General features: G+C 42.8%; 2 protein-coding genes across 2 annotated transcripts; both read left to right on the forward strand.

The window, feature by feature from the left end:
* Nucleotides 1-690: 690 nt before the first annotated feature.
* steap3 (STEAP family member 3, metalloreductase) lies at nucleotides 691-11,380 on the forward strand. Its single transcript, XM_069155182.1, has 6 exons — nucleotides 691-782; nucleotides 5,731-6,219; nucleotides 6,833-7,160; nucleotides 7,586-7,785; nucleotides 7,859-8,023; nucleotides 9,869-11,380. The coding sequence occupies exons 1-6, from the start codon at nucleotides 780-782 to the stop codon at nucleotides 10,163-10,165; spliced, it is 1,482 nt and encodes a 493-aa protein (XP_069011283.1). The 5' UTR covers nucleotides 691-779; the 3' UTR covers nucleotides 10,166-11,380.
* Nucleotides 11,381-12,158: 778 nt separating this feature from the next.
* On the forward strand, nucleotides 12,159-23,979 carry cunh2orf76 (chromosome unknown C2orf76 homolog). Its single transcript, XM_069155183.1, has 5 exons — nucleotides 12,159-12,460; nucleotides 21,307-21,357; nucleotides 21,698-21,735; nucleotides 22,589-22,670; nucleotides 23,663-23,979. Exons 1-5 carry the CDS (start codon nucleotides 12,331-12,333, stop codon nucleotides 23,737-23,739), a joined length of 378 nt encoding a protein of 125 aa, XP_069011284.1. The 5' UTR covers nucleotides 12,159-12,330; the 3' UTR covers nucleotides 23,740-23,979.
* The last annotated feature ends 2,290 nt before the right edge of the window (nucleotides 23,980-26,269 follow it).

Consider the following 26,269-nt stretch of genomic DNA (forward strand, 5'->3'; position numbering starts at 1 on the left):
ATGTGGAGGATACAGAGACCCTCCTGTTATAACAAGGGAACTGTTTCCTGTGTAGCTGACATACAGTCAGCTGGGTCGAGGAGTGTTCATCAGTTGGGTCTGACATGAGTTTAGTGAAATATCTTTTCAGCATTTTCTTTTGTGTTTTTGATTATGATGAGGATAAAGACGAATATTATAAATCTGATTTTAGCAGCATTTTACGACAGTAGCTGGTTCAGGGGGGTTATTGTTAAGGCAAATAAGGAAGTTAAATTTAGTTGTTGCCAACCACTGATCTGAGATCTGAGACTATATTAAAGGTTTTAAAGTAAAAGACAAAGAAAAGGTAGACACTAACTTAATATTAAGCTGTCCAATAAACGCAGCACAAGAAAAAGTACAATACTTCCTTCCGATTTGTATTTAGTTTTTTCTTTTCTTTTTCTTCCTTTATTTCCTCTTCAAGTCTGATGTTTTCTAAGATATCTATAAATGCTGCTGTAGCGAAAAAATGTCCCCTTGTGGGATCGATCGATCGATCCATCTATCCATCTATCTATAATGAAACCCAAAAGTCGGAGCTCACGCGCAGTACCTGAATGCAGCAAAGGGCGGGGCATCTCTTCCACGGGACAGCCACGGTCCACTGTCCTGTGCGCGAGGAGCTCAGCTGACTCGCTTGGTGTTTAGAACACGAAATGACTTCATTGCATAATTGACCCTTAAGTTATTAACAGTAATATTTAGTTGACTCATGTAAATATATTTAATTGTCCTCAATTTGGCTTCGACAGAAGATGGTAAGTCATATTCATTTAGTCACTTTAAGTCCTTTCATCATGCTGCTGTTTGCTAACAGCTGATAACAGGCTCTGTGGTTGTCAGTAAACTCTTTCTAGACCTCCATTAAAGTGAACACCTAACTCACTTTAACATCAGTTTCTCATTCAAGAATAAAGACATATATGGAGTCAGCTCCTGATTCACAGCTCGGCCAGTACCATTTTTCTTAAGACTTATTATTTCGGGAAACAGAAATCTGCCAATATTCCACCAGTTAGAGGATACTGAGTCTATCGTAAGCAGATCTGCGTCCACTGCGCTGGACCACTGCTGGACAACATAGTACATGATAGTATAGGAGCTATAATACTACGATAGTAGAGTGTAAAAGTACTCTCGTGTGGTTTTGGATCTGAACCTGGTCTAGAAATTTAAAGTCAGAGAAGTGTGCCTGAGAGCTGCACTGCAGTTCAAGAAAGATAAGAGAGCCGGAGCTTATCAACAGTACCTGAATGTAACAGCATCTCTTGCACGTGACAGGCACACAACTGTATACAAACAAACAAACCAGCAAAAACGAAATAAAAGTCTAGAAAACAGCCGAGTTTAATGAGTTTTATAGTTCTACTATAATCTCCAGTCGTTCAAGTGTTTTAACATCAGGCTGACAGGAAGTCATTTATTATTATACGGTGGAAAAGATTCATTTTCATCAGGATTGTAAAAACTCGGTCTGAAAGGAAGAGAAACACCTGCTCAACACAAAAATAAGGCATGTGATGGTTAATTTAGGGTGAACTAGTGAGTTGTTCCAGTAAACAATACTAATAAACAACTCTAGTAAACAATACCAGTAAACAACACCAATAAACAATACAAGTAAACAACACGAATAAACAACATTAACAAACAACTCTAGTAAACAACATTAATAAACAATACCAGTAAACAACACCAATAAACAATACAAGCAAACAACACTAATAAACAATACTAACAAACAACTCTAGTAAACAACACGAATAAACAACACTAATAAACAATACTAGTAAACAACACTAGTAAACAATACTAATAAACAATCCTTATAAACAACACTAATAAACAGTACTAATAATGTTATGTCAGCTGGAGCCTCTTGGCGAACCGCCAGGCTTGTTGGCATGAAGGCGATAGTACATACGTAGTAGCTCTGGATCCATAATTCGGGAGCGCGGAACCCAGCAGCGTTCCTCCGGACCATACCCCTCCCAATCAACAAGGTATTGGTATCCCCTACCTCGTCGACGGACATCCAGGAGGCGGTTGACTATGTATACCGGACCGCCTTCGATGAGTCGGGAGGGTGGAGGGGGTTTGGCCGCAGGGTTCAGAGGACTGGAGTGTACGGGTTTGAGAAGGGACACATGGAAAACAGGGTGGATTCTCATGGACTGCGGGAGCTTGAGTTTGACAGTAACTGGATTGATAATGGAAACGATGGGAAACAGGCCAATGTATCTGGGGGAGAGTTTTTTGGATTCTGCGTAGGGGTATGTCCTTAGTGGAAAGCCAGACCTGTTGGCCGTGGAGATAGGTGGGAGTGGGGGTGCGACGGCGGTCAGCCAGGCGTTTGTTCTGTTCGGAAGACCGAAGTAGGGCGGCACGAGTCTCCCTCCATACTCTCCTGCACTGGCGATAGTTGCTCTGGACAGACGGGATGGAAATTTCGGCCTCTTGGCTGGGCAGAAGGGGAGGCTGGTAGCCAATGGAGGCCTCGAAAGGTGAGAGCCCTGTTGCCGTGGAGGTATGGCTGTTGTGCGCGTACCCTATCCAGGCCAGGTGACGACTCCTGGAGGACGGATTTGCCGCCGTCACACATCGGAGCATGGCTTCTAGCTCCTGGTTAAGCCTCTCTGTCTGCCCATTGTTTTGGGGGTGAAATAATGGCAGGTTCCGGACCAGAGACGTCGCTCTCTCTCCTCCCGGGACAGGGATGTCCCAGCTGCATCGGCACCTCCCGAGTCTGCGGAGGAGGTGTGGTGTCGGTGCCCCCTCTGGCGACAGGAAACGGAGGGGCGCCGTCGTCGACCGGGCTGGACGCTAGTGGCCCAGCGTCGGCGACCCATTCGAAGACAGGAACAGGAGGGAAAGGAACAGGTACCAGTACAGGAACAGGAATAGGAGCAGGGACAGGTACAGAAACAGGAGGGACAGGAACAGGGATGGGAATAGATCCAGGAACAGGAACAGGAGGGACAGCGTCGTTGCTCCGTAGGCCGCCCTGTAAGATCCGGCGAGCCAACTCCCTGGTCTTAATGGCGTCTGGATCGCTTGCCGGGGATGGTGACCTTGATCCGGAGCTGACAACGCTGTCGTCGGGTCTGAAGACTCAGAGAAGTTCTGTGGATGGGACAAACGACTCGCTGGGCGACGGAGAGTCCACAGCTGTCGATATCTTGGTGGACTGGCAAAGCAGAGTGAGGTCCCGTATAAACTCTGCCACTTGGGACCCGATGGCTCATTGGGAGTCACACAGACCCTGCAGCAGGTGGTGGTGTTGACCGAGGAGAACTCCTTGGTCCACGATCGCCCTCTGCAGGTGATCTGCAGGAGGTGATCCTGCTGCAGCTGCTGGATTCATTTAGTCAGTCCGTTCTGTTATGTGGTGTGTTTTTAAACGGACCCAAATACAGACACACAGCAAAGTCTCTTTGGAACCAGGTATTTATTTCTCCCAGGCAGAGATAGCAAACAGGAAACACACCAAAAGTCTGAGTCCAACAGAGAGGAAGAAAACTCCTCTTCCTCTGATCTCCTCTCTAGCACAGGGGAGAAACTCTGTCCACAACGTGGACGGCTGTGGTCACCAACACAAACCAGTCTCTGAAGTCCAAATGCGCGTGTATGCGCTACTCCGATCCGAGCCGGAAGTTGGCTTCTCTGCGAATGCGGCTGACAGACGGACAGGCAGGCAGAACGCACCGGGGGCGTGGCTTTGCTGGGGGAATCCCGAGGTCCTCCTCAGCAAGCGACAGGCTGACGCAGCTGGGTGGGCGTGGCTTCGCTGGGGGAATCGGACAGGGAGTCAGAACCGGAAATCTCAGGCAAGGAGACGGACAGACTTACGGGACAGGATGTCGGGTAGTTTAACGGACTACGGATGGCAAGTTGACTGAAGACCGGGGTATTAAATCCAGCTGGAGGTGATCAGTGGAGATGAGGCACAGCTGTGCTGACGGAGCGAGGCGCGTCAGAGGGCGGAGCTTGGAGGAGGATACTGTGGAGGAACACAAAACAAAACACAAGCACGTGGCAAACAATCACAAACAGACAGGGAAATGACAGCACACATGAGGAGAGGTGATCAGGGACAAAATAGAGGGAAACACACTGGGATCAGACACAAATAAACAATATTAATAAACAATACTAATTAACAACACTAATAAACAATACTAATTAACAACACTAATAAACAATACTAATTACTATATTGACAGACAACATAAAGCATTAACAATCTTCCCACATGGCTGCTACTTTGTTGTCATTAGTTTGCTGATTTAAACGTTATCTGCTAAAAACAACACGTAGAAATGTCGTGTACAAATAATAATGACTCTGTTTGGTCCCTGTAATGGTCTCCATGGTGATAGTTTCCATGGTGATAGTCTCCATGGTGATGACCAGGTTGTTTATCACTCTTCTGTGTTCAGACAGCAAATAGAGCAGATTTTCTAATGTTAGCTATTGACGTAATGTTATCGTGGCCAAATATATGTGGGAGGTTCGAGCCCGAGATCTAACGTGAATTGTGCAGCGATTTGAACAATCCAAGCAGCACACGACTCCACCATCCTTCCTCCCGTTGTGTCTACTGAGAGATGCCCTGACCAACATGGCGGCCATGTTGACGAACGATCCAGAGGCCAATGCGGCGCCTACGTGTATACTGTATGTCTATGGTTATGAATCGCCATCTTGCTAGTTCGAAGCAAGAAGTGACCATATTTGGACGAGCTGGGGGAGGAGCCAGCGGGGGATCTGACTGATCTGATTGGAAACCTGACGATACCACTTCCCGCCCACCGATAGCTGTAACCTGACTGCACCACAGGCCTGTCAATCAAACAGACACGCCCCCAAAAACAGGTCTTCTTGAATCTTCTTTTCTAATGAATGAGGGATTATTTTCAGATGGACCTCCAGAAAACTAATAAGAAGGAGTGACTTTAGCTAACAACACCGAGATAACTGATGGACACATTTATTCACTTTGGATTTGATGAGAGAAGTTGAATGGGAGTCTATGGAGCCGGAGGCTTTTTGGAGCCGACCTCTAGTGGCATTCGCTGGTATTGCAGCTGAAGACACTTCTGGATTGGAACCATTTTTCAGAGCCGGAAGCTACCAACTTATTTATATTCAATGTATGTTTTCATGTATTGAAACAACACGACTCCAGTAGTACACAGTAAGAGTCCTGTCTGTTGGTGTGCTGATGGAAGGATGCCACCAGCATCTGTCAGGTTACTTCTCTGTGATAACAGTCTGGTAGCTCTGAAGGGTGGACCAATCAGCAGACCAATCAGTGGTTAACCGCGTTTGTCCCACCCCTCCTTCCCTGTGATTGAACAGCTGGTGACAGTGACGAACGCAGCGTAAACATGTTTCAACAGCGGTGGCAGCGTGTCGGACTGTTTCGTCGCATGCTGATTGGTCAAAATGAACCCGAGGTCAACTCCCAGCAGGATGGGTCTCTATGGAGCGGAACCAGACCCATAATCACAGTGAAACTGGGTCTGGTTCGCACCACAAGTAAACCGTCAAGCTGTGGGAAACCCTGCAATTTACTTGACGTAGCTGTGTTTGCTTCTCCAGAAAGAGCAGGCTGACATCACAGGGTTTCTCCCAGTTCCCTCCGATCACTGAGATCTCTGACGTGTAACTTTACTTTCTAACGGACCTCCTCCTTCCTAACAGACCTTCATGCCGAGTGAAATGAAGACACCCTTGTTGGCGAGTTGTGCCTCTGAGCAGTCAGACCCGCGGGGCCCGGAAGGCCCTGTGATCAGCATCATCGGGTCGGGAGACTTCTCCCGCTCCCTTGCAGTCCGGCTGGTGGCCTGTGGTTTCAGGGTGGCGGTGGGCAGCCGCGACCCACGCCGCGTACCCGGGGGTCTGTTTCCTGACGCGGTGGAGCTGCGATCGCAGTGGGCGGCCGCGGAGGCTGCAGAGACGGTGGTGTTCGCTGCGGTCTACCCGGAGCACTACCACACCCTGGCGGCGCTGAGGGAGCGGCTGGCGGGGAAGGTGCTGGTGGACGTGAGCAGCGCCGCCAGGCTGAGCGGTGGCGAGCGGTCCAATGCGGAGAGGCTGGCGGAGCTGTTCCCGGAGAGCAGGGTGGTGAAGGGCTTCAACGTCATCTCTGCCTGGGCCCTGCAGGCTGCAGACCACGATGGAAGCAGGCAGGTGAGGACGGAGCTCAGGTGAAGTATGAAAGGACCATAAACTTTTCCATCACTGATTGATACGGAGGACGTCACTGTTGCAACAACAGATGGGATTTGCTATTTTTCCCTGTTGTGGTGAAGTGTATAGTCCATAATATAACAGACTATAAATGAGATTAAAAATAAAACTTTATTGTCACACCAGCGCTACAAACGCAGAAACTACATATTTTATCATAACATCTGACTTTCTGCTGTAAAACAGTTTTAAAGTTTTTCCTTGAGCTCTTTGATCAGCAGTAATTATAAAATGGGTCTAAGAAGCAGAAATAAGTGTGTGTACTCAGTGTGTGTGTAGGGATGCTGTGTGTCTGTATGGCTGCAGGCTGCAGTGACTGAACTCTGACCTGGTGTGTGACTATAATGTTATCTTTATTGGAGAGCCTCTTCAGTCTGCCTTTGCGGGGCCGTGGTTCTCATGTGAAGTTACTGTTTTCTCACACTCAACTCAAACCTGTCACACAATATCATAATTATACCAAAGCACAGTTTGATGTGGAGACTCGTGAGGTTTGTGTTCAGTGTGACAGCCAGCTGTGAACGTCCGGTGTCCATCCCTCACCCTCCTCCAGGTCCTGATCTGCAGCGACTGCTCCGACGCTAAAGCCACGGTGCTCCAGCTGGCCCGCCGCCTGGGCTTCAGCCCCGTGGACAGGGGGGGTCTGCGTGCCTCCAGAGAGATTGAGGAAGTCCCGCTCATCCTCTTCCCCACCTGGGGGGGTCCCATCTTGGCCACGTTCCTTCTCTTCCTCTTTTTCTATCTTTACCTCTTCCTGAGGCAGGTGCTGCTGCCTTACCTCGATCAGGGAGAGAACAACTTCTATCAGCTGCCACTGGTGACTGTGAATGAGACACTGCCGGCGGTTGCCTTGGTTACACTGGCTCTCGTCTATCTGCCAGGTATGGAACAGATCATAAAGCTAGGAGGCCACCTCAGTTTGGTAGTTTCAAAGTGAGGCTTGTTTCAGGTGAAGATTAAAATGTGCACAGTTTAAGAGAGAGGAACAGAAAAATAAAGGATTACAAAATCTAGAAAGAGTAAAGCTTCTCTCGGTAGAACGGCTCAGTGAGCAGTTACAACAGCAGAACAACGGGAGGAAGACAACACACACAAAAAAACCATTTCAGACAGAAAGACGAGTATAAAGAGCTGTTTGATCCATTTCATCGGTCCAATCACGGTACATGTAATGAAAAGTTCATTCTTCCAATTTGATGGCAGCCATAGCAACAGGGCGCCCGGCTCTTCTCTGACTTCGTTGGATCTGACTGGAAGTGTCTCTGCTGTCTGAAAAGCTCTCAACATGTCTGCCGTGTGTCTTCAGGCCTGCTGGCGGCTGCCTTCCAGCTGCTCAGAGGAACCAAATACATGAGATTTCCCGGTTGGCTGGACTGCTGGCTGTGCAGGCGGAAGCAGCTGGGCCTGCTGAGCTTCCTCTGCGCTGTCCTCCACGCTGTGTACAGTATGTGTCTGACGCTGCGAAAGGCTGCAGGGTACGCGCTCCTGAACGCTGCATACCGCCAGGTGAGCAGACACCATGCACCTGTGTGTACGTACCTGTCGGGTGGTCCTGTGCTCACCGTCATCTCGTCCTCAGGTGAAAGATGGTGCTGAAAACTCCTGGGTGGAGCAGCGGGTGTGGAGGTCCGACCTCTACCTGTCCTGTGGCATTCTGGGATTCGGAGTTCTCAGTCTGCTGGCTTTGACCTCTCTGCCCTCGGTGGGCAACGCCCTCAACTGGAGGGAGTTCACGTTTGTTCAGGTCAGCAGATAACGACATGACTCATTTTCTGGGCTGCTGGTTCATTAATGGCACTTCATGGTTAGAGTCCACGTATCTGTTGATAAAGTTGATGGTGGCTTCATTCACTTCTTTTCTCTACACTGGCTGTGCAATGATGCCTTCTTAGTCCAACCACAGCAGCACATCACACATGTCTGCAGTCACTGAAGCCTCAAATGAACTTTGAGTGGGAATTTGGAAACATCTTTGCACAGAATAAAGACCATGTGCCATGTCTGAAATCTGTCCTTTTTACTCATACTGATTTGAAAATAGACCAAAGACAACACATCAAATGTTGAAAGACATTTTATTGTTTTATAAAAAATATGTGCTCATTTTGAAACTGACAGTAGCAACACGTCTCTATAAAGTTGTGACAGGATCATGTTCACCACTGAGCTGCATCAACTGAGGAGACCAGTTTCTGGAGTTTCGAAAGTGAAATGTGGTCCCATTCTTGCCTGATAGAGGATTTCAGCTGCTCAACAGTTCAGGGTCTCCTTTGTTGTATTGTTCATGTCCTGATGCTCCAGATGTTTTCAATGATTGACAGGTCTGGACTGCAGGAGGCCAGTTTATCAGCGGACTCTTCTACTAGTGAGCCATGCTGTTGGAATACGTGCAGAATGTGGTTGGACGTTGTTCTGCTGAAATAAACAAGACCTTCCCTGAAAGAGACGTTGTCTGGATGGCAGCATATGTTGCTCCAAAACCTGAATATATCATTCAGCATTAATGCTTCCTTCCAGATGTTCAAGCTACCCATGCCATGTGCACTAATGCATCCTGTACCATCACAGATGCTGGCTTTAGAACTGAGCTGATAACAAGCTGGATGGTCCCTCTCCTCTTTAACCTGGAGGATGCAGCGTCCATGATTTCCAAACAGAATCTCAGATTGTGATCCATCAGACCTCAGGACAGTTGTCCACTTCACCTCAGTCCATCTTCAATGATCTCGGTCCAGAGAAGGCAGCGGTGTTTCTGGATCATGTTTCTATCTGGTTTCTTCTTTGGAGAGTTTTAACCTGCATTTGTGGACGCAGCGATGAACTGTGTTCACAGACGATGGTTTTCACAAGTGTTCCTGAGCCCATGCAGTGATTTCCACTCCAGAATAGTGTGTTTTTAATGCAGTGCTACCTGAGGGCCCGAAGATCACCACCATCCAATACTGGTTTCCAGCCTTGTCCCTTGTGTTCAGAGATTTCTCCAGATTCTCTGAATCTTTTAATGATATTATGAACCGTAGACGATGAAATCCACTAATTCTTTGTAGTTTTACGTTGAGGAACATTATTCTTAGATCGTTGCACTATTTTCTCACAGACTTTTTATACCCAATCATGTTACTGATCTGTTGCCATGGTAACACAATTAGGTTTTAGATGTTCCACCAGGTGTTTTTTTTCTTTTACACAACTTTTCCATCTTTTGTTGACTCTGTCAGAACTTTTTTGAGATGTGTTGCTGCCATCAAATTCAAAATGAGCAGATGTTTTTCACAAGAATAAAATTTCTCAGTTTTATCTATCATCTTTTTTCAATCAAATATGGGTTTACATTATTTGCATGTTTTCTTTTTCTTACATATTATATATACATATACACATTCCACACAGCGTCCCAACTTTTTTGGAAGCGTTGTATGTTGTTGGTATAATGTATCACCCAGTTGCTGTAAATGTAATGACTTGTCAAGACTGGCTCATCCAGTAATCAAAGAATTTGTCCCAATTATCCAATTTCCCTTGTTAGATTTTGCCTGCTCAGATTTTCTGAATGACTGTTGAGGAGTTTTGTGTCTCTCTGTGTCTCCAGTCAGGACTTGGTTATGCTGCCTTAACCCTCTCCACCATGCACACTCTCTTCTTCGGCTGGGACTTCGCCTTCTTCCCCAGTGCCTACCCTTATTACCTGCCCCCAGTCTACCTATTGGCCCTCATCCTCCCCTGTGTCGTCCTGGTTGGCCGGATTTTTCTGGCTCTGCCGTGCCTGATGTTGAGACTGGCGAAGATCCGCCAGGGCTGGGAGAGTGCACGACACCGGCCCTCAAACAACCAGGAACCAGCGAGGTCCAGTGAAGCACATCCTTCTCTAAACGTTGGTGATGTTTAGCGACAGACATATTAAGGGAAAAACATCTGGACATCCCAGATGTGTCATTTCTCTCTATGAGAGTGTGAACTGCCATTCTGTCACGTCGTCGGCCCGTTGACATGCTGAAGTTGGACGTTCCTCCACGTCTCTCCAGTGACCCAACAAGCATGTGGATTGGGACCAACCTGTCATGTTCTGGGTGTCGCTCTTACTACACTCAAAGGAATCCACCAGGCACGTTTGGCTTGCTAAATACAAATATGTCTGCATAATATGAAAGTATTGTGTACTGATTGTACTTGGTGTGTGTGTGTGTGTGTGTGTGTGTGTGTGTGTGTGTGTGTGTGTGTGTGTGTGTGTGTGTGTGTGTGTGTGAAATGTGTGACATTTAAATTGTGTTCATTCTACCAGTTATTTTTGTGTCTGTGCTCTAATGATTTCAAGATAAGATAGTTAAAGCTGTTTTTTACAGAAAGTTTCTGCAGTAGTTTCTTCGGGGCAGCAGGACAAACCAGGACGGTCCATGTTGTGATGCCGGTTCAGACCACAGTACATAATATTTCTGTCTGATAACATGGTCACTGAGTCAGATTAGGAGATTTTAGGATCATAATTTCTTACCTTTGCTTGATTTGAGACATGAAGGACTGCAAGCTGGTCTCCCACCGATCTTGTTGTATTTTGTGAAGTGCATGTTGTCCTGGAGGGAGGAGCCGGGGTCCAACCTCTGGAAACAAGAATTGAATCCACCAAGGGCCTCTGAAGCGATGTTTTTGACACTGGCTGGTATATATTCATTTGAATTTATCAGTAATCATTTAAATAATGTGATTAAAGTGTGATCAAAGTTTAAATAAACTCATAAGGGACAATAAAGCATTTATTATTTCATCTTACTTCTCGTAGTTCTGGAAATAATGGTAAATTAAAGGGCTCACTGTAAAATAATGAAGTGTCTGTATTGGATTTGAAAGAAGTTAAAACGTGCGTCTTGTCTCTGCTCTGTGGAAAGTCACGCAAACAGTGTTGCTTCAGGAATGCACTAACGAGTGGACAGCGGTACCAAGAACTAGGATCAGAGTAAAAACGATGGTGGGGAATCTTCACAGGTTAAAAAATGTTTAAAATAGAGTGGATGTGAAGCCCCAGAGTACAGGGCAAAATAGGTGAGGTCCCACCGAGATGCTTTCCATGGAAACCAACTCTTGACTTTTGATATGCAATAAATCTGCAAAGACGACCGGTTGTCTTGTGTTCGTAAAAGCCTAAAAAAAAAGGAGAAAAAACTGTTGTTCTGTTTTTGGGTCTCACCAAGAGGATGTTATTCTCATGCCTACTGACCGGTCAAAGTGAAGAAGAGCTAAATCAGAAAGACTATAGTTTCAACGGGAAAAACCCAAAATATCCTGAAAGTCGTGGTATTTTCACAAAAATATAATAAGTCTTTGCTGAAATTTGTAAATCTGATGTTATTATTTGTAACATTTGTATTCAATTCAAAACAATTGCAAAAAAGTATGTTCACTAGTAACCCTACTGTATATATTCACAACCCAGCAGAAATGATAGGCTCCATACAAGCGTCACCTGTATGACCTGGAGGTTCAAATAACAGCCGTCATTTCCAACTATTATTATAATCAATGATATAACCTAAACAATGCCCTTACTTAAAGGGGTACTAATACAGATCTGCTGATGTTTTAAACCTGATGATACAATACAAAAAAATGTTTAATAGGGTTACTGTTTTTACAACCTCAAATCTATGGACTTTTTGTCGGCTGTTTGCGGCTGGCACAAACTCAATTCTTGGCCGAAGGTCAACATATCTTGGATTTACCCTGTGAAATGCTTTAATATAGGTAACAAAAGAAAAGCGTAAAACCACCAGTAACTGCCTCTTTGTTCCCACCATGCCCTTCATACTCCAATACGGCAGGTGGCGCTACTGTTATAAGGAATGCGCCAACAAACGCAGCGCTCGGTCATCGACTCGTCGAGTCTTGATAGCTGAACGTGTTTGATTAATATGGCCTTCCGCCCGGTAGATTGTTTGTTTCGGAACACATGCTAAACACACTCAAACCGAGCAGAAGGACATTTAACCGGGAGGGCCGTTAAAAGAGAACTTTTCGCGGGTTCATCGGTGCACGTGGCGGCGGAGTGTCCGGTGGGAAGATATGTCCGGTGAAGCGGTGGTCACTGTTCGGCTGGTCCGGTCCTTCGAGCACAGAAACTTCAAACCTGTCGTGTTTCACGGTGTCCCCTTGGACCAGACGGTGCAGGACTTCATGCAGCTGGTCAGAGACGGTGAGTCCGTTTACAACAGCGGGAGTCACGGAACAGGTTGATGAACAAAAATTAATAAAATAAACACGATAATACTATAAGACTATAATAATCAGGATGGAGCAGAGACTAATAATCAGGGTGGAGCAGAGAGTATAATAATCAGGATGGAGCAGAGAGTATAATAATCAGGGTGGAGCAGAGACTATAATAATCAGGATGGAGCAGAGAGTATAATAATCAGGGTGGAGCAGAGACTATAATAATCAGGATGGAGCAGAGACTAATAATCAGGGTGGAGCAGAGAGTATAATAATCAGGATGGAGCAGAGAGTATAATAATCAGGATGGAGCAGAGACTATAATAATCAGGGTGGAGCAGAGAGTATAATAATCAGGGTGGAGCAGAGAGTATAATAATCAGGATGGAGCAGAGACTATAATAATCAGGATGGAGCAGAGACTATAATAATCAGGATGGAGCAGAGACTAATAATCAGGATGGAGCAGAGACTATAATAATCAGGATGGAGCAGAGACTAATAATCAGGATGGAGCAGAGACTAATAATCAGGATGGAGCAGAGACTATAATAATCAGGATGGAGCAGAGACTATAATAATCAGGATGGAGCAGAGACTAATAATCAAGATGGAGCAGAGACTATAATAATCAGGATGGAGCAGAGACTATAATAATCAGGATGGAGCAGAGACTATAATAATCAGGATGGAGCAGAGACTAATAATCAAGATGGAGCAGAGAGTATAATAATCAGGATGGAGCAGAGACTATAATAATCAGGATGGAGCAGAGACTATAATAATCAGGATGCAGCAGAGACTATAATAATCAGGATGGAGCAGAGAGTATAATAATCAGGATGGAGCAGAGACTAATAATCAAGATGGAGCAGAGAGTATAATAATCAGGATGGAGCAGAGAGTATAATAATCAGGATGGAGCAGAGACTAATAATCAGGATGGAGCAGAGACTATAATAATCAGGATGGAGCAGAGACTATAATAATCAGGATGGAGCAGAGACTATAATAATCAGGATGGAGCAGAGAGTATAATAATCAGGGTGGAGCAGAGACTATAATAATCAGGATGGAGCAGAGACTATAATAATCAGGATGGAGCAGAGACTATAATAATCAGGATGGAGCAGAGAGTATAATAATCAGGATGGAGCAGAGACTATAATAATCAGGATGGAGCAGAGAGTATAATAATCAGGATGGAGCAGAGACTATAATAATCAGGATGGAGCAGAGACTATAATAATCAGGATGGAGCAGAGAGTATAATAATCAGGATGGAGCAGAGACTAATAATCAGGATGGAGCAGAGACTATAATAATCAGGATGGAGCAGAGACTATAATAATCAGGATGGAGCAGAGAGTATAATAATCAGGGTGGAGCAGAGACTATAATAATCAGGATGGAGCAGAGACTATAATAATCAGGATGGAGCAGAGACTATAATAATCAGGATGGAGCAGAGAGTATAATAATCAGGATGGAGCAGAGACTATAATAATCAGGATGGAGCAGAGAGTATAATAATCAGGATGGAGCAGAGACTATAATAATCAGGATGGAGCAGAGACTATAATAATCAGGATGGAGCAGAGAGTATAATAATCAGGATGGAGCAGAGACTAATAATCAGGATGGAGCAGAGACTATAATAATCAGGGTGGAGCAGAGAGTATAATAATCAGGGTGGAGCAGAGAGTATAATAATCAGGATGGAGCAGAGACTATAATAATCAGGATGGAGCAGAGACTATAATAATCAGGATGGAGCAGAGACTAATAATCAGGATGGAGCAGAGACTATAATAATCAGGATGGAGCAGAGACTAATAATCAGGATGGAGCAGAGACTATAATAATCAGGGTGGAGCAGAGAGTATAATAATCAGGGTGGAGCAGAGACTATAATAATCAGGATGGAGCAGAGACTATAATAATCAGGATGGAGCAGAGACTATAATAATCAGGATGGAGCAGAGACTATAATAATCAGGATGGAGCAGAGAGTATAATAATCAGGATGGAGCAGAGACTATAATAATCAGGATGGAGCAGAGAGTATAATAATCAGGATGGAGCAGAGACTATAATAATCAGGATGGAGCAGAGACTATAATAATCAGGATGGAGCAGAGAGTATAATAATCAGGATGGAGCAGAGACTAATAATCAGGATGGAGCAGAGACTATAATAATCAGGGTGGAGCAGAGAGTATAATAATCAGGGTGGAGCAGAGAGTATAATAATCAGGATGGAGCAGAGACTATAATAATCAGGATGGAGCAGAGACTATAATAATCAGGATGGAGCAGAGACTAATAATCAGGATGGAGCAGAGACTATAATAATCAGGATGGAGCAGAGACTAATAATCAGGATGGAGCAGAGACTATAATAATCAGGATGGAGCAGAGAGTATAATAATCAGGATGGAGCAGAGACTATAATAATCAGGATGGAGCAGAGACTATAATAATCAGGATGGAGCAGAGAGTATAATAATCAGGATGGAGCAGAGACTAATAATCAGGATGGAGCAGAGACTATAATAATCAGGGTGGAGCAGAGAGTATAATAATCAGGGTGGAGCAGAGAGTATAATAATCAGGATGGAGCAGAGACTATAATAATCAGGATGGAGCAGAGACTATAATAATCAGGATGGAGCAGAGACTAATAATCAGGATGGAGCAGAGACTATAATAATCAGGATGGAGCAGAGACTAATAATCAGGATGGAGCAGAGACTATAATAATCAGGATGGAGCAGAGACTATAATAATCAGGATGGAGCAGAGACTATAATAATCAGGATGGAGCAGAGACTAATAATCAAGATGGAGCAGAGACTATAATAATCAGGATGGAGCAGAGACTATAATAATCAGGATGGAGCAGAGACTAATAATCAGGATGGAGCAGAGACTATAATAATCAGGATGGAGCAGAGACTATAATAATCAGGATGGAGCAGAGACTAATAATCAAGATGGAGCAGAGACTATAATAATCAGGATGGAGCAGAGACTATAATAATCAGGATGGAGCAGAGACTAATAATCAAGATGGAGCAGAGAGTATAATAATCAGGATGGAGCAGAGACTATAATAATCAGGATGGAGCAGAGACTATAATAATCAGGATGGAGCAGAGACTATAATAATCAGGATGGAGCAGAGAGTATAATAATCAGGATGGAGCAGAGACTAATAATCAAGATGGAGCAGAGAGTATAATAATCAGGATGGAGCAGAGAGTATAATAATCAGGATGGAGCAGAGACTAATAATCAGGATGGAGCAGAGACTATAATAATCAGGGTGGAGCAGAGAGTATAATAATCAGGGTGGAGCAGAGACTATAATAATCAGGATGGAGCAGAGACTATAATAATCAGGATGGAGCAGAGACTATAATAATCAGGATGGAGCAGAGACTATAATAATCAGGATGGAGCAGAGACTATAATAATCAGGATGGAGCAGAGAGTATAATAATCAGGATGGAGCAGAGAGTATAATAATCAGGATGGAGCAGAGACTATAATAATCAGGATGGAGCAGAGAGTATAATAATCAGGATGGAGCAGAGACTATAATAATCAGGATGGAGCAGAGACTATAATAATCAGGATGGAGCAGAGACTAATAATCAAGATGGAGCAGAGAGTATAATAATCAGGATGGAGCAGAGAGTATAATAATCAGGATGGAGCAGAGACTAATAATCAGGATGGAGCAGAGACTATAATAATCAGGGTGGAGCAGAGAGTATAATAATCAGGGTGGAGCAGAGACTATAATAATCAGGATGGAGCAGAGACTATAATAATCAGGATGGAGCAGAGACTATAATAATCAGGATGGAGCAGAGACTATAATAATCAGGATGGAGCAGAGACTAATAATCAGGATGGAGCAGAGACTAATAATCAGGATGGAGCAGAGACTATAATAATCAGGATGGAGCAGAGACTATAATAATCAGGATGGAGCAGAGACTAATAATCAAGATGGAGCAGAGACTATAATAATCAGGATGGAGCAGAGACTATAATAATCAGGATGGAGCAGAGACTAATAATCAAGATGGAGCAGAGAGTATAATAATCAGGATGGAGCAGAGACTATAATAATCAGGATGGAGCAGAGACTATAATAATCAGGATGGAGCAGAGACTATAATAATCAGGATGGAGCAGAGAGTATAATAATCAGGATGGAGCAGAGACTATAATAATCAGGATGGAGCAGAGACTATAATAATCAGGATGGAGCAGAGAGTATAATAATCAGGATGGAGCAGAGACTAATAATCAGGATGGAGCAGAGACTATAATAATCAGGATGGAGCAGAGACTATAATAATCAGGATGGAGCAGAGACTAATAATCAAGATGGAGCAGAGAGTATAATAATCAGGATGGAGCAGAGACTATAATAATCAGGATGGAGCAGAGACTATAATAATCAGGATGGAGCAGAGAGTATAATAATCAGGATGGAGCAGAGACTAATAATCAGGGTGGAGCAGAGAGTATAATAATCAGGATGGAGCAGAGAGTATAATAATCAGGGTGGAGCAGAGAGTATAATAATCAGGATGGAGCAGAGAGTATAATAATCAGGGTGGAGCAGAGACTATAATAATCAGGATGGAGCAGAGACTAATAATCAGGGTGGAGCAGAGAGTATAATAATCAGGATGGAGCAGAGAGTATAATAATCAGGGTGGAGCAGAGAGTATAATAATCAGGATGGAGCAGAGACTAATAATCAGGGTGGAGCAGAGAGTATAATAATCAGGGTGGAGCAGAGAGTATAATAATCAGGATGGAGCAGAGAGTATAATAATCAGGATGGAGCAGAGAGTATAATAATCAGGGTGGAGCAGAGAGTATAATAATCAGGAAAGAGCAGAGACTAATAATCAAGATGGAGCAGAGAGTATAATAATCAGGATGGAGCAGAGAGTATAATAATCAGGATGGAGCAGAGACTAATAATCAGGATGGAGCAGAGACTATAATAATCAGGATGGAGCAGAGACTATAATAATCAGGATGGAGCAGAGACTAATAATCAGGATGGAGCAGAGACTATAATAATCAGGATGGAGCAGAGACTAATAATCAGGATGGAGCAGAGACTAATAATCAGGATGGAGCAGAGACTAATAATCAGGATGGAGCAGAGACTATAATAATCAGGATGGAGCAGAGACTAATAATCAAGATGGAGCAGAGAGTATAATAATCAGGATGGAGCAGAGAGTATAATAATCAGGATGGAGCAGAGACTAATAATCAGGATGGAGCAGAGACTATAATAATCAGGGTGGAGCAGAGAGTATAATAATCAGGGTGGAGCAGAGACTATAATAATCAGGATGGAGCAGAGACTATAATAATCAGGATGGAGCAGAGACTATAATAATCAGGATGGAGCAGAGACTAATAATCAGGATGGAGCAGAGACTATAATAATCAGGATGGAGCAGAGACTAATAATCAGGATGGAGCAGAGACTAATAATCAGGATGGAGCAGAGACTATAATAATCAGGATGGAGCAGAGACTATAATAATCAGGATGGAGCAGAGACTAATAATCAAGATGGAGCAGAGACTATAATAATCAGGATGGAGCAGAGACTAATAATCAAGATGGAGCAGAGAGTATAATAATCAGGATGGAGCAGAGACTATAATAATCAGGATGGAGCAGAGACTATAATAATCAGGATGGAGCAGAGACTATAATAATCAGGATGGAGCAGAGAGTATAATAATCAGGATGGAGCAGAGACTATAATAATCAGGATGGAGCAGAGACTATAATAATCAGGATGGAGCAGAGAGTATAATAATCAGGATGGAGCAGAGACTAATAATCAGGATGGAGCAGAGACTATAATAATCAGGATGGAGCAGAGACTATAATAATCAGGATGGAGCAGAGACTAATAATCAAGATGGAGCAGAGAGTATAATAATCAGGATGGAGCAGAGACTATAATAATCAGGATGGAGCAGAGACTATAATAATCAGGATGGAGCAGAGAGTATAATAATCAGGATGGAGCAGAGACTAATAATCAGGGTGGAGCAGAGAGTATAATAATCAGGATGGAGCAGAGAGTATAATAATCAGGGTGGAGCAGAGAGTATAATAATCAGGATGGAGCAGAGAGTATAATAATCAGGGTGGAGCAGAGACTATAATAATCAGGATGGAGCAGAGACTAATAATCAGGGTGGAGCAGAGAGTATAATAATCAGGATGGAGCAGAGAGTATAATAATCAGGGTGGAGCAGAGAGTATAATAATCAGGATGGAGCAGAGACTAATAATCAGGGTGGAGCAGAGAGTATAATAATCAGGGTGGAGCAGAGAGTATAATAATCAGGATGGAGCAGAGAGTATAATAATCAGGATGGAGCAGAGAGTATAATAATCAGGGTGGAGCAGAGAGTATAATAATCAGGAAAGAGCAGAGACTAATAATCAAGATGGAGCAGAGAGTATAATAATCAGGATGGAGCAGAGAGTATAATAATCAGGATGGAGCAGAGACTAATAATCAGGATGGAGCAGAGACTATAATAATCAGGATGGAGCAGAGACTATAATAATCAGGATGGAGCAGAGACTAATAATCAGGATGGAGCAGAGACTATAATAATCAGGATGGAGCAGAGACTAATAATCAGGATGGAGCAGAGACTAATAATCAGGATGGAGCAGGTTATACAGGTGATATAGTGGATATACAGGTGATAAAGTGGATATACAGGTGATATAGTGGATATACAGGTGATATAGTGGATATACAGGTGATATAGTGAATATACAGGTGATAAAGTGGATATACAGGTGATATAGTGAATATACAGGTGATATAGTGGATATACAGGTGATATAGTGAATATACAGGTGATATAGTGGATATACAGGTGATATAGTGGATATACAGGTGATATAGTGGAAAACACATCAGCCGGGAGGTTTCTGTGTCTCTTGACACTCTTGAGTTTTACGTACTGTTCATCCTGTTCAGAAGGTGTGTGCACAGTAATAAGCAGGAAAAAGTCTGTCTGGCTCCGGAAAATAAACTTTTATAGAACATAATAAAAGTTTAATCTTTACAACAACTATTGCCAAGTACTGAACAAACATTATATTTCAACAACCATCCTTATACAGTAAAATCATCAAATTAAGATGGGATTTGACCAACAAGCTTTAAGTGTATGACTCAAATCAGCTACTGTTCCCATCCATCAGCTGTCAATCATTCTCCCATGGCTTCATTCTTGAATTTCACGTCACACATCAATCACCTCCTGCTGGTTTTACTATGAAACTTAGTTTAGGATCGTGTGCTTTTACTTCATTTTCATGATTTCAAGGCTTTTCTATAATTTCATTTAATTTTAGTGTCACAAACATCCCTTCACGTGTTCATGACTTTGGTTATTCTACATGTCTTATTTTGAAAAACAAAAAAAGAAGTGTTGTCTCATAATTTTTAGGATTTAAAATTTTTTTTAAAAACAAGAGGAGATTATGGTATGTGAAATCATCAAGTTTTTCCAAATAAAAAGCTTCTCAAAATTTCCAAACCAGCAGGAGAGCGTTGAAGTGATTTTGATGACGACACTGAATGAGGTTGGGGATAATAAATGTTTTTGCTGTAGCTCTTTTTTTTCAGTGTTGTACTTTGTAGACGGTCCCTGAACTCGTCTCACAGCCGAATTACATACATATAATATATAGAGTGAATGTTAAAGTGGACGTAACGTCTGGGTCTGAAAAATAATGTGCAGTCGTGCCGGGATTTCAGTATTTTTGTGATTGTTGTGATAAAAATGTTTTCTCAAAATTTGTGATGTAATTTGTGGAGTTTTAAGTGAGTTTTTTAGTGTAAAATTGCATGAATTAAAAAAAATTGCAACTCGAGAAAGAAAAATGCCTTTTATTTTTTTAAGCACTACCTGATACCAGAATAAATATGTAATCACTGTGATAATAATCCTGCTGCACATCACAGAAATATTTTAGTTCTAATCTTTTTTATGTATTTATTGAACTTGGAGAACCGTGGTGATAAAAGGTCCTCAAAGGTCCTAAAAGCTGCGTATGTTTCCAGAACAGACAGTCTGTGACTGGAATATAGAAACAAGGACTACATCAGCTGTCAAAATAAGAGCTTTAGATGATGTTTAATTCATGTTCATTCAACAACTAGTCGATAACGTAGGTTCATTTGTTTATGTCTGAAGGTTCAGTCATGCAGGTCACGCTGTCACGCTGTTGCACTGATATCCGATCAGACCACAGTCACCGTGGTGATGATGGCAGGTGTGAGGACAGCTGGACGTACCTGAGGTTTGTCCGGGACTCTGATGAGAACCGGTGTGTGAATGTGTTAAAGATCTTCCAGTTGAGCAACATGGCTGAACGGATGACGGGTTTTGTTTCGCTGCATCTTGATGCGTTTCCCTGCTGGAGCTGTGAGACGTCTAATAACTTCCACGCTCTGATATGTGAATTACAGATCGATTGTTCTGTGTCATCAGGAGACAAAGTTCCAGCTGAGGTCTGTGATTAGAAAACAGACAAAACCTCTTTTCATGAAGCCTTTAAAGGAGTCTTTAGGGATTCTTTAATGACGTCAGTGTTCTTGAACAACCCTCTGACATCGCTGCTGACTTACTTGGAGTGAAACTGTGGGTGACCTGAATGTGTTGAAACAACGTGTGTTTTTGAAAATGAATCGGAGGATAAAGTCGTGATAAACCTACCGATGTCTTCCAGATATTTCTACGAGACCAGGACTCCCTCCTCCGTTCAGGAAACACCCGTATGGTACGTATGCCGGACTCTATTTTTATTGACAGTTGATTGTTGAAGCAATGTGCTGTTGAGTGTGAGTATGTAACCAGACAACGTGTCAAAGTGCCAGTTGGGCTTTTTATTATCATATATTAATATATTTTAATTGAGTCAAAAGAGCCACTTGTGTGCTACCAGCCACACCTCAAACCTGTACAATCACTTTGTCACATTATTGCATCTGAGAAGCATAAAAACACATTTAAAACAGTAATCGCTGAGTTGAGGTGTTGTACTGGTAATTATGATTATAAATCAGTGTGTTCATCCAATCCATCAACTGCATCTGATTCCATTCTCTTGTATTTTTCAGACACAATGAAGATCATCCATCAAGCTCATGGAGCAAAGGTATCTATCTGAAGGAAGTGACAGGCTGCAGGGACAGGAGACGTCTGCGGACGTCTGCGGACGTCTGCAGACGTCTGCAGACGTCTATGGAGTTAGAATTGTGACAAAAGTAAGAATTTTAGAGAATAAAACCCACTGAAGCAAAAGTCTTCCAAAAAGAAAATCTCATTTCAGTTCAGTTTTATTTATAAAAGCCCAAATCACAACATAAGCATCTCGGGTCACTTTCCACATGAAGGCTGTAACTTGATAATTAGACTACAGTTTAACACAAATGTTTAGTGCAATCATGTACAACTAAGCAGTTGGGACGCTGTGTGAAATGTAAATGAAAACGGATTGTAAACTAATATTTAATTGAACATAGATCAAAGACAACATATCAAATGTGTTTAATCATTATTGAGACATGCATTATTTGTTCGTCGTGATAGTTTAAATGTTTTATGTATAAAGTTATTGCCTTTGTTTTCTCTATTCAATCCCTTCCCAGAGTTAATATGTGCGTTTCATTCTCTTGCCTGATCCCCAAAAGAAACTCTCCTCCAGTTTTATTATGCTAAATCGAATGATAATTGTGATTCTCACATATATTCCCATGCTGAGCCAGTTTTCCTGCAGCTCATGATGAAGTGGAGCTCTAATGGACACATAACATATTGATGAGTGACAGCTGCTTATAAGAAGGGTCCATCCTTTAATGTTAGAAGCTGCCAGTTAAACACGGTCACAGTTGCCGAGGAGCTGACACGCCTTCACAAAGAAGAATCCTGATGCTCAGAGTCACTTTAACTTTAAAAGATGCTGTTAGCTCGACGTGACGCACAATGAAAGTGTCATTTTTTATTTTCAGACTAATGAGTTGGTGATGAGCTTAGAGGACGACGAGAAGCTCATTCTGCAAGACGGCCAAACCCTTCGAGCTGCTGGCGTCGGTAAGAGTTTGTCATTGTTGTCCAATAAATACTCCAGACAGTATATTTGTGAACTCGTGAACAATCTGCCTTCTCTTGTCCTTTTGTTCAGCCAACATGAGAAGGATTTAAGGATGACGTCTGTCCGTTAATTCATGAATTCTTTTGGCTTTATTTACTTTGTAGTTGATGAGAGAAGTTGAATGGGAGTCTATGGAGCCAGAGGCTTTTTGGAGCCGACCTCTAGTGGCACTCGGTGGTATTGCAGCTTAACACACTTCTGCATCGGCCTCATTTGTTAGACCCGAAATCTACGAACACTTTTATAAACAGTGAATCTTTGTTGGTGACTTCTACGGTGTTGAACTGGAAATATTTCCACTCACTGCTTCTCAGAGGTTTGGGTGTCCTTATGTTCAGCTCTGCCCGGCTTTACTCGCTAGCGTCCTCCATTTTTACCTCCGTCTGATCACTGATGATCATACTGGGGCGAATAGGGGCTGCAATAGGCCATGCTGGATAGTTAGGGCGCCCTCTGCTGGATGACAAGGCGAACTGCTTCAAACAGTCTGCTGCGCATATAGACGTTGTCATTACAGTTGTTAATTATAGTTACTCATTCAGTATTTTTACTTTCCTGGAACCTGTTTGTCTAAATATAGATGAAGTGTAGGATTTTTTTCAGCCGCAGTACTCGTCAGTCTTTTTTTACCAGATGAATAGAATAATAAAATCATTCTGATTCGTTTGTTTACGTTTCTTCTGGCAAAACTAAATTGTTTCTGAGAAATTAGACTTTTTCAAGTATTTCCTTCATAAAATCCAACGAATTTTGCTTTGTTTGACCCCGATGGAGCCTTGAACATTTCATTTGTCAAAAATGCTGAGAGCACAGATTTCTATTTAGTGTGCACAGGTAATATAATAAGTTCTGCATAGTTTCCGGCCCCGGAGGTTTGACCCGGATGATTTCAGCACCGTGTTGACGCTAACATGTCTGTTTGTCCTTTCAGCTAATGAAACAGAAGTGGCCTTCTTCGGTAAAGACGAATACGGTCTCTTTAAAGCAAACCCTAAAACTGCCTGGTGAGAGCAGAGATTGGAAAAGGACAGCGGTCAAAGGTCAGCATGCTGGAACAAAAAATAAAAAAAACGTGATATCATGTTTATATTGAAGAGTTTTGATTTGTGGGGTTCTATTTAAAGTGGAAGCTTATGCACCAGACTAGTGTGCCTTTTTATTTTTATTATCTGTTTTCCTGACTTAGGACTTCCATTTGTTGTTAATGTTGTTTTAAAATATGCTGAATAAACTTTTCTGACAGCTAAAGTGGTTTTAATTTTGTTCTTTTTAAGGTAACAGAGTAATATTCACTGCACTCTGTGTCTTTGGTCATGAGTAAAAAAAACAACGTAGATACATTTTTTTCCACAATCATTTTGGTGTTGTTATCTAAAGTCACTCTTTCTCATTAGTTTTCTGTGGGTCCATCTGAAAATATTTTCGGGGCATGTCTGTTTGATTGACAGGCCCGTGGTGCAGTCAGGTTACAGCTATCGGTGGGCGGGACGTAGTATCGTCAGGTTTCCAATCAGATCAGTCAGATCCACCGATGGCTCCTCCCCCAGCTCGTCCAAATATGGTCACTTATGGTATTATTATTATGCAAAGTCAAACTGGTGGCTTCATAACGATAAGTTCCAAACCAGTGGCTAACGTCACTGTTGGTTGGCGCTTGAACAAACCTCTAGGTTAGGTTAGGTTAGATAGTTACTTTATTAATCCCCGAGGGGAAATTTTTTTCGCTACAGCAGCATACAGAAGCAATAAGATAATAATAGAACAATAGAAAAGCAATAAAATAGCAGTAAAATAGCAGTACAAAATATAAAATGCACAGTATATACAGTACAGTATATATCTATATATATTATATACAAACAACCAAGAAACACAGTCAACAGTGTTATTGTTATGTGATGGATTTTGCCAGAGGTGAGTTATTGTACAGACTAATTACGGTCGGCAGGAATGATCTCCTGTATCAGGAATGATCTCCTGTATCAGGAATGATCTCCTGTATCTGGAATGATCTCCTGTATCTGTCCTTGTGACAGCGGAGCTGGAGGAGTCTTTAGGAGAACGTCCTCCTCTGTCCCTGCAGCAGGTGGTGGAGAGGGTGGACAGGATTATCCAATATGGACAATAGTTTGTTCAGCGTCCTCCTCTCCACCACCTTTTCCAGACTGTCCAGTTTGTAACCAATGATGGAGCCGGCCTTCTTAACCAGTTTGTTAAGTCTGTTTTTTTTTTTTTTTTTAGGTTAGGTCAGGTCGAAATGCTCAATTCAATTTTAAATCACCACAGAAAATGTTCCCAACGCACAAGTAGAACAAAAACGCATTACTGAGGAGAGCTTGAGAAAAATCTGCAGCAGAACCACGTGGGGGATGTGTGTCCAGGAATGGAGACACAACGACCTCACCCACAGGAGCCAGTGAGTTCAACTGTTCATTAACTAACATTCGGCTGCACATTCATCTCAGGGGATTGGTTCTCACTTCTCCCCCAATGTCACCAAAATAAACATGTAAACATGTGGACACTTCAATAAGACATCCTCGTGTTAGGATCCGCCGTATGACACATCTCACATCTTTAAGAACATGCATGCAGCAAAGCGCCTGGCTGCTGAGAAGACTGAATAATGTGAACAGTCAGGCTCCAGTTGTTTCCCTTCTTTCATTTTGCCCCTAAAACACAGCACAAGTTAGATCTCCTTCTTAAAACTCATCATGCAGGAAAAAGTAAACAACAGAACCAGAAACAACGTCTTCATGTCTCTGTAACCAATCAGAAGGCAGCAGTGACCAAACCCGTTGCTTTGTGTGTTCTGAAGCCTCCAGTTCAGTAATTTGGCTGCCGCCATCTTGCTTTTTTTGTGCCATAAGTGACCATATTTGGACGAGCTGGGGGAGGAGCCAGCGGTGGATCTGACTGATCTGATTGGAAACCTGACGATACTACGTCCCGCCCACCGATAGCTGTAACCTGACTGCACCACAGGCCTGTCAATCAAACAGACACGCCCCCAAAAACAGGTCTTCTTGAATCTTCTTTTCTAATGAATGAGGGATTATTTTCAGATGGACCTCCAGAAAACTAATAAGAAGGAGTGACTTTAGCTAACAACACCGAGATAACTGATGGACACATTTGATTCACTTCGGATTTGATGAGAGAAGTTGAATGGGAGTCTATGGAGCCGGAGGCTTTTTGGAGCCGACCTCTAGTGGCACTCGGTGGTATTGCAGCTGAAGACACTTGTGGATCAGAACCATTTTACAGACCTGAAGCTACGAACACTTTTATAAACAGTCTGTGGCCTCAACAGAAACTGCGTATCGTTGCTCTACTGTGTCGTCTGGTTTCTGGACTTTGTGTTCCCTGTTGGTTTTTTTAAGAATTTGACTGAAGGATTACTAATTAATATTTTAAGTGTTTTAAATGTGCAAATAAAGCAGCTACTCCTCAGCATCTATCCACCTCCTGATCTCCTGTCAGAGACACACCACCAACAAACCACCTCTTTATTCTCTTTTAAACATCTTGTCATGTC

This window comes from Embiotoca jacksoni, unplaced genomic scaffold (assembly GCF_022577435.1).
Source record: "Embiotoca jacksoni isolate LCO1_2020_lvr unplaced genomic scaffold, fEmbJac1.0.p SCAF_2, whole genome shotgun sequence".
NCBI lineage: Eukaryota > Metazoa > Chordata > Actinopteri > Embiotocidae > Embiotoca > Embiotoca jacksoni.

What these genes read in the sequence shown, in the direction of transcription:
- steap3 (XM_069155182.1), top strand. An exon ending in ACCACGATGGAAGCAGGCAG is followed by an intron (nt 6,220 to 6,832) that starts GTGAGGACGGAG and finishes ACCCTCCTCCAG; the next exon opens with GTCCTGATCTGCAGCGACTG. An exon ending in GGCTCTCGTCTATCTGCCAG is followed by an intron (nt 7,161 to 7,585) that starts GTATGGAACAGA and finishes GTGTGTCTTCAG; the next exon opens with GCCTGCTGGCGGCTGCCTTC.
- cunh2orf76 (XM_069155183.1), top strand. Translation starts at nt 12,331, where the DNA reads ATGTCCGGTGAAGCGGTGGTCACTGTTCGGCTGGTCCGGTCCTTCGAG. An exon ending in CATGCAGCTGGTCAGAGACG is followed by an intron (nt 12,461 to 21,306) that starts GTGAGTCCGTTT and finishes GATGTCTTCCAG; the next exon opens with ATATTTCTACGAGACCAGGA. An exon ending in ATCAAGCTCATGGAGCAAAG is followed by an intron (nt 21,736 to 22,588) that starts GTATCTATCTGA and finishes TTTTATTTTCAG; the next exon opens with ACTAATGAGTTGGTGATGAG.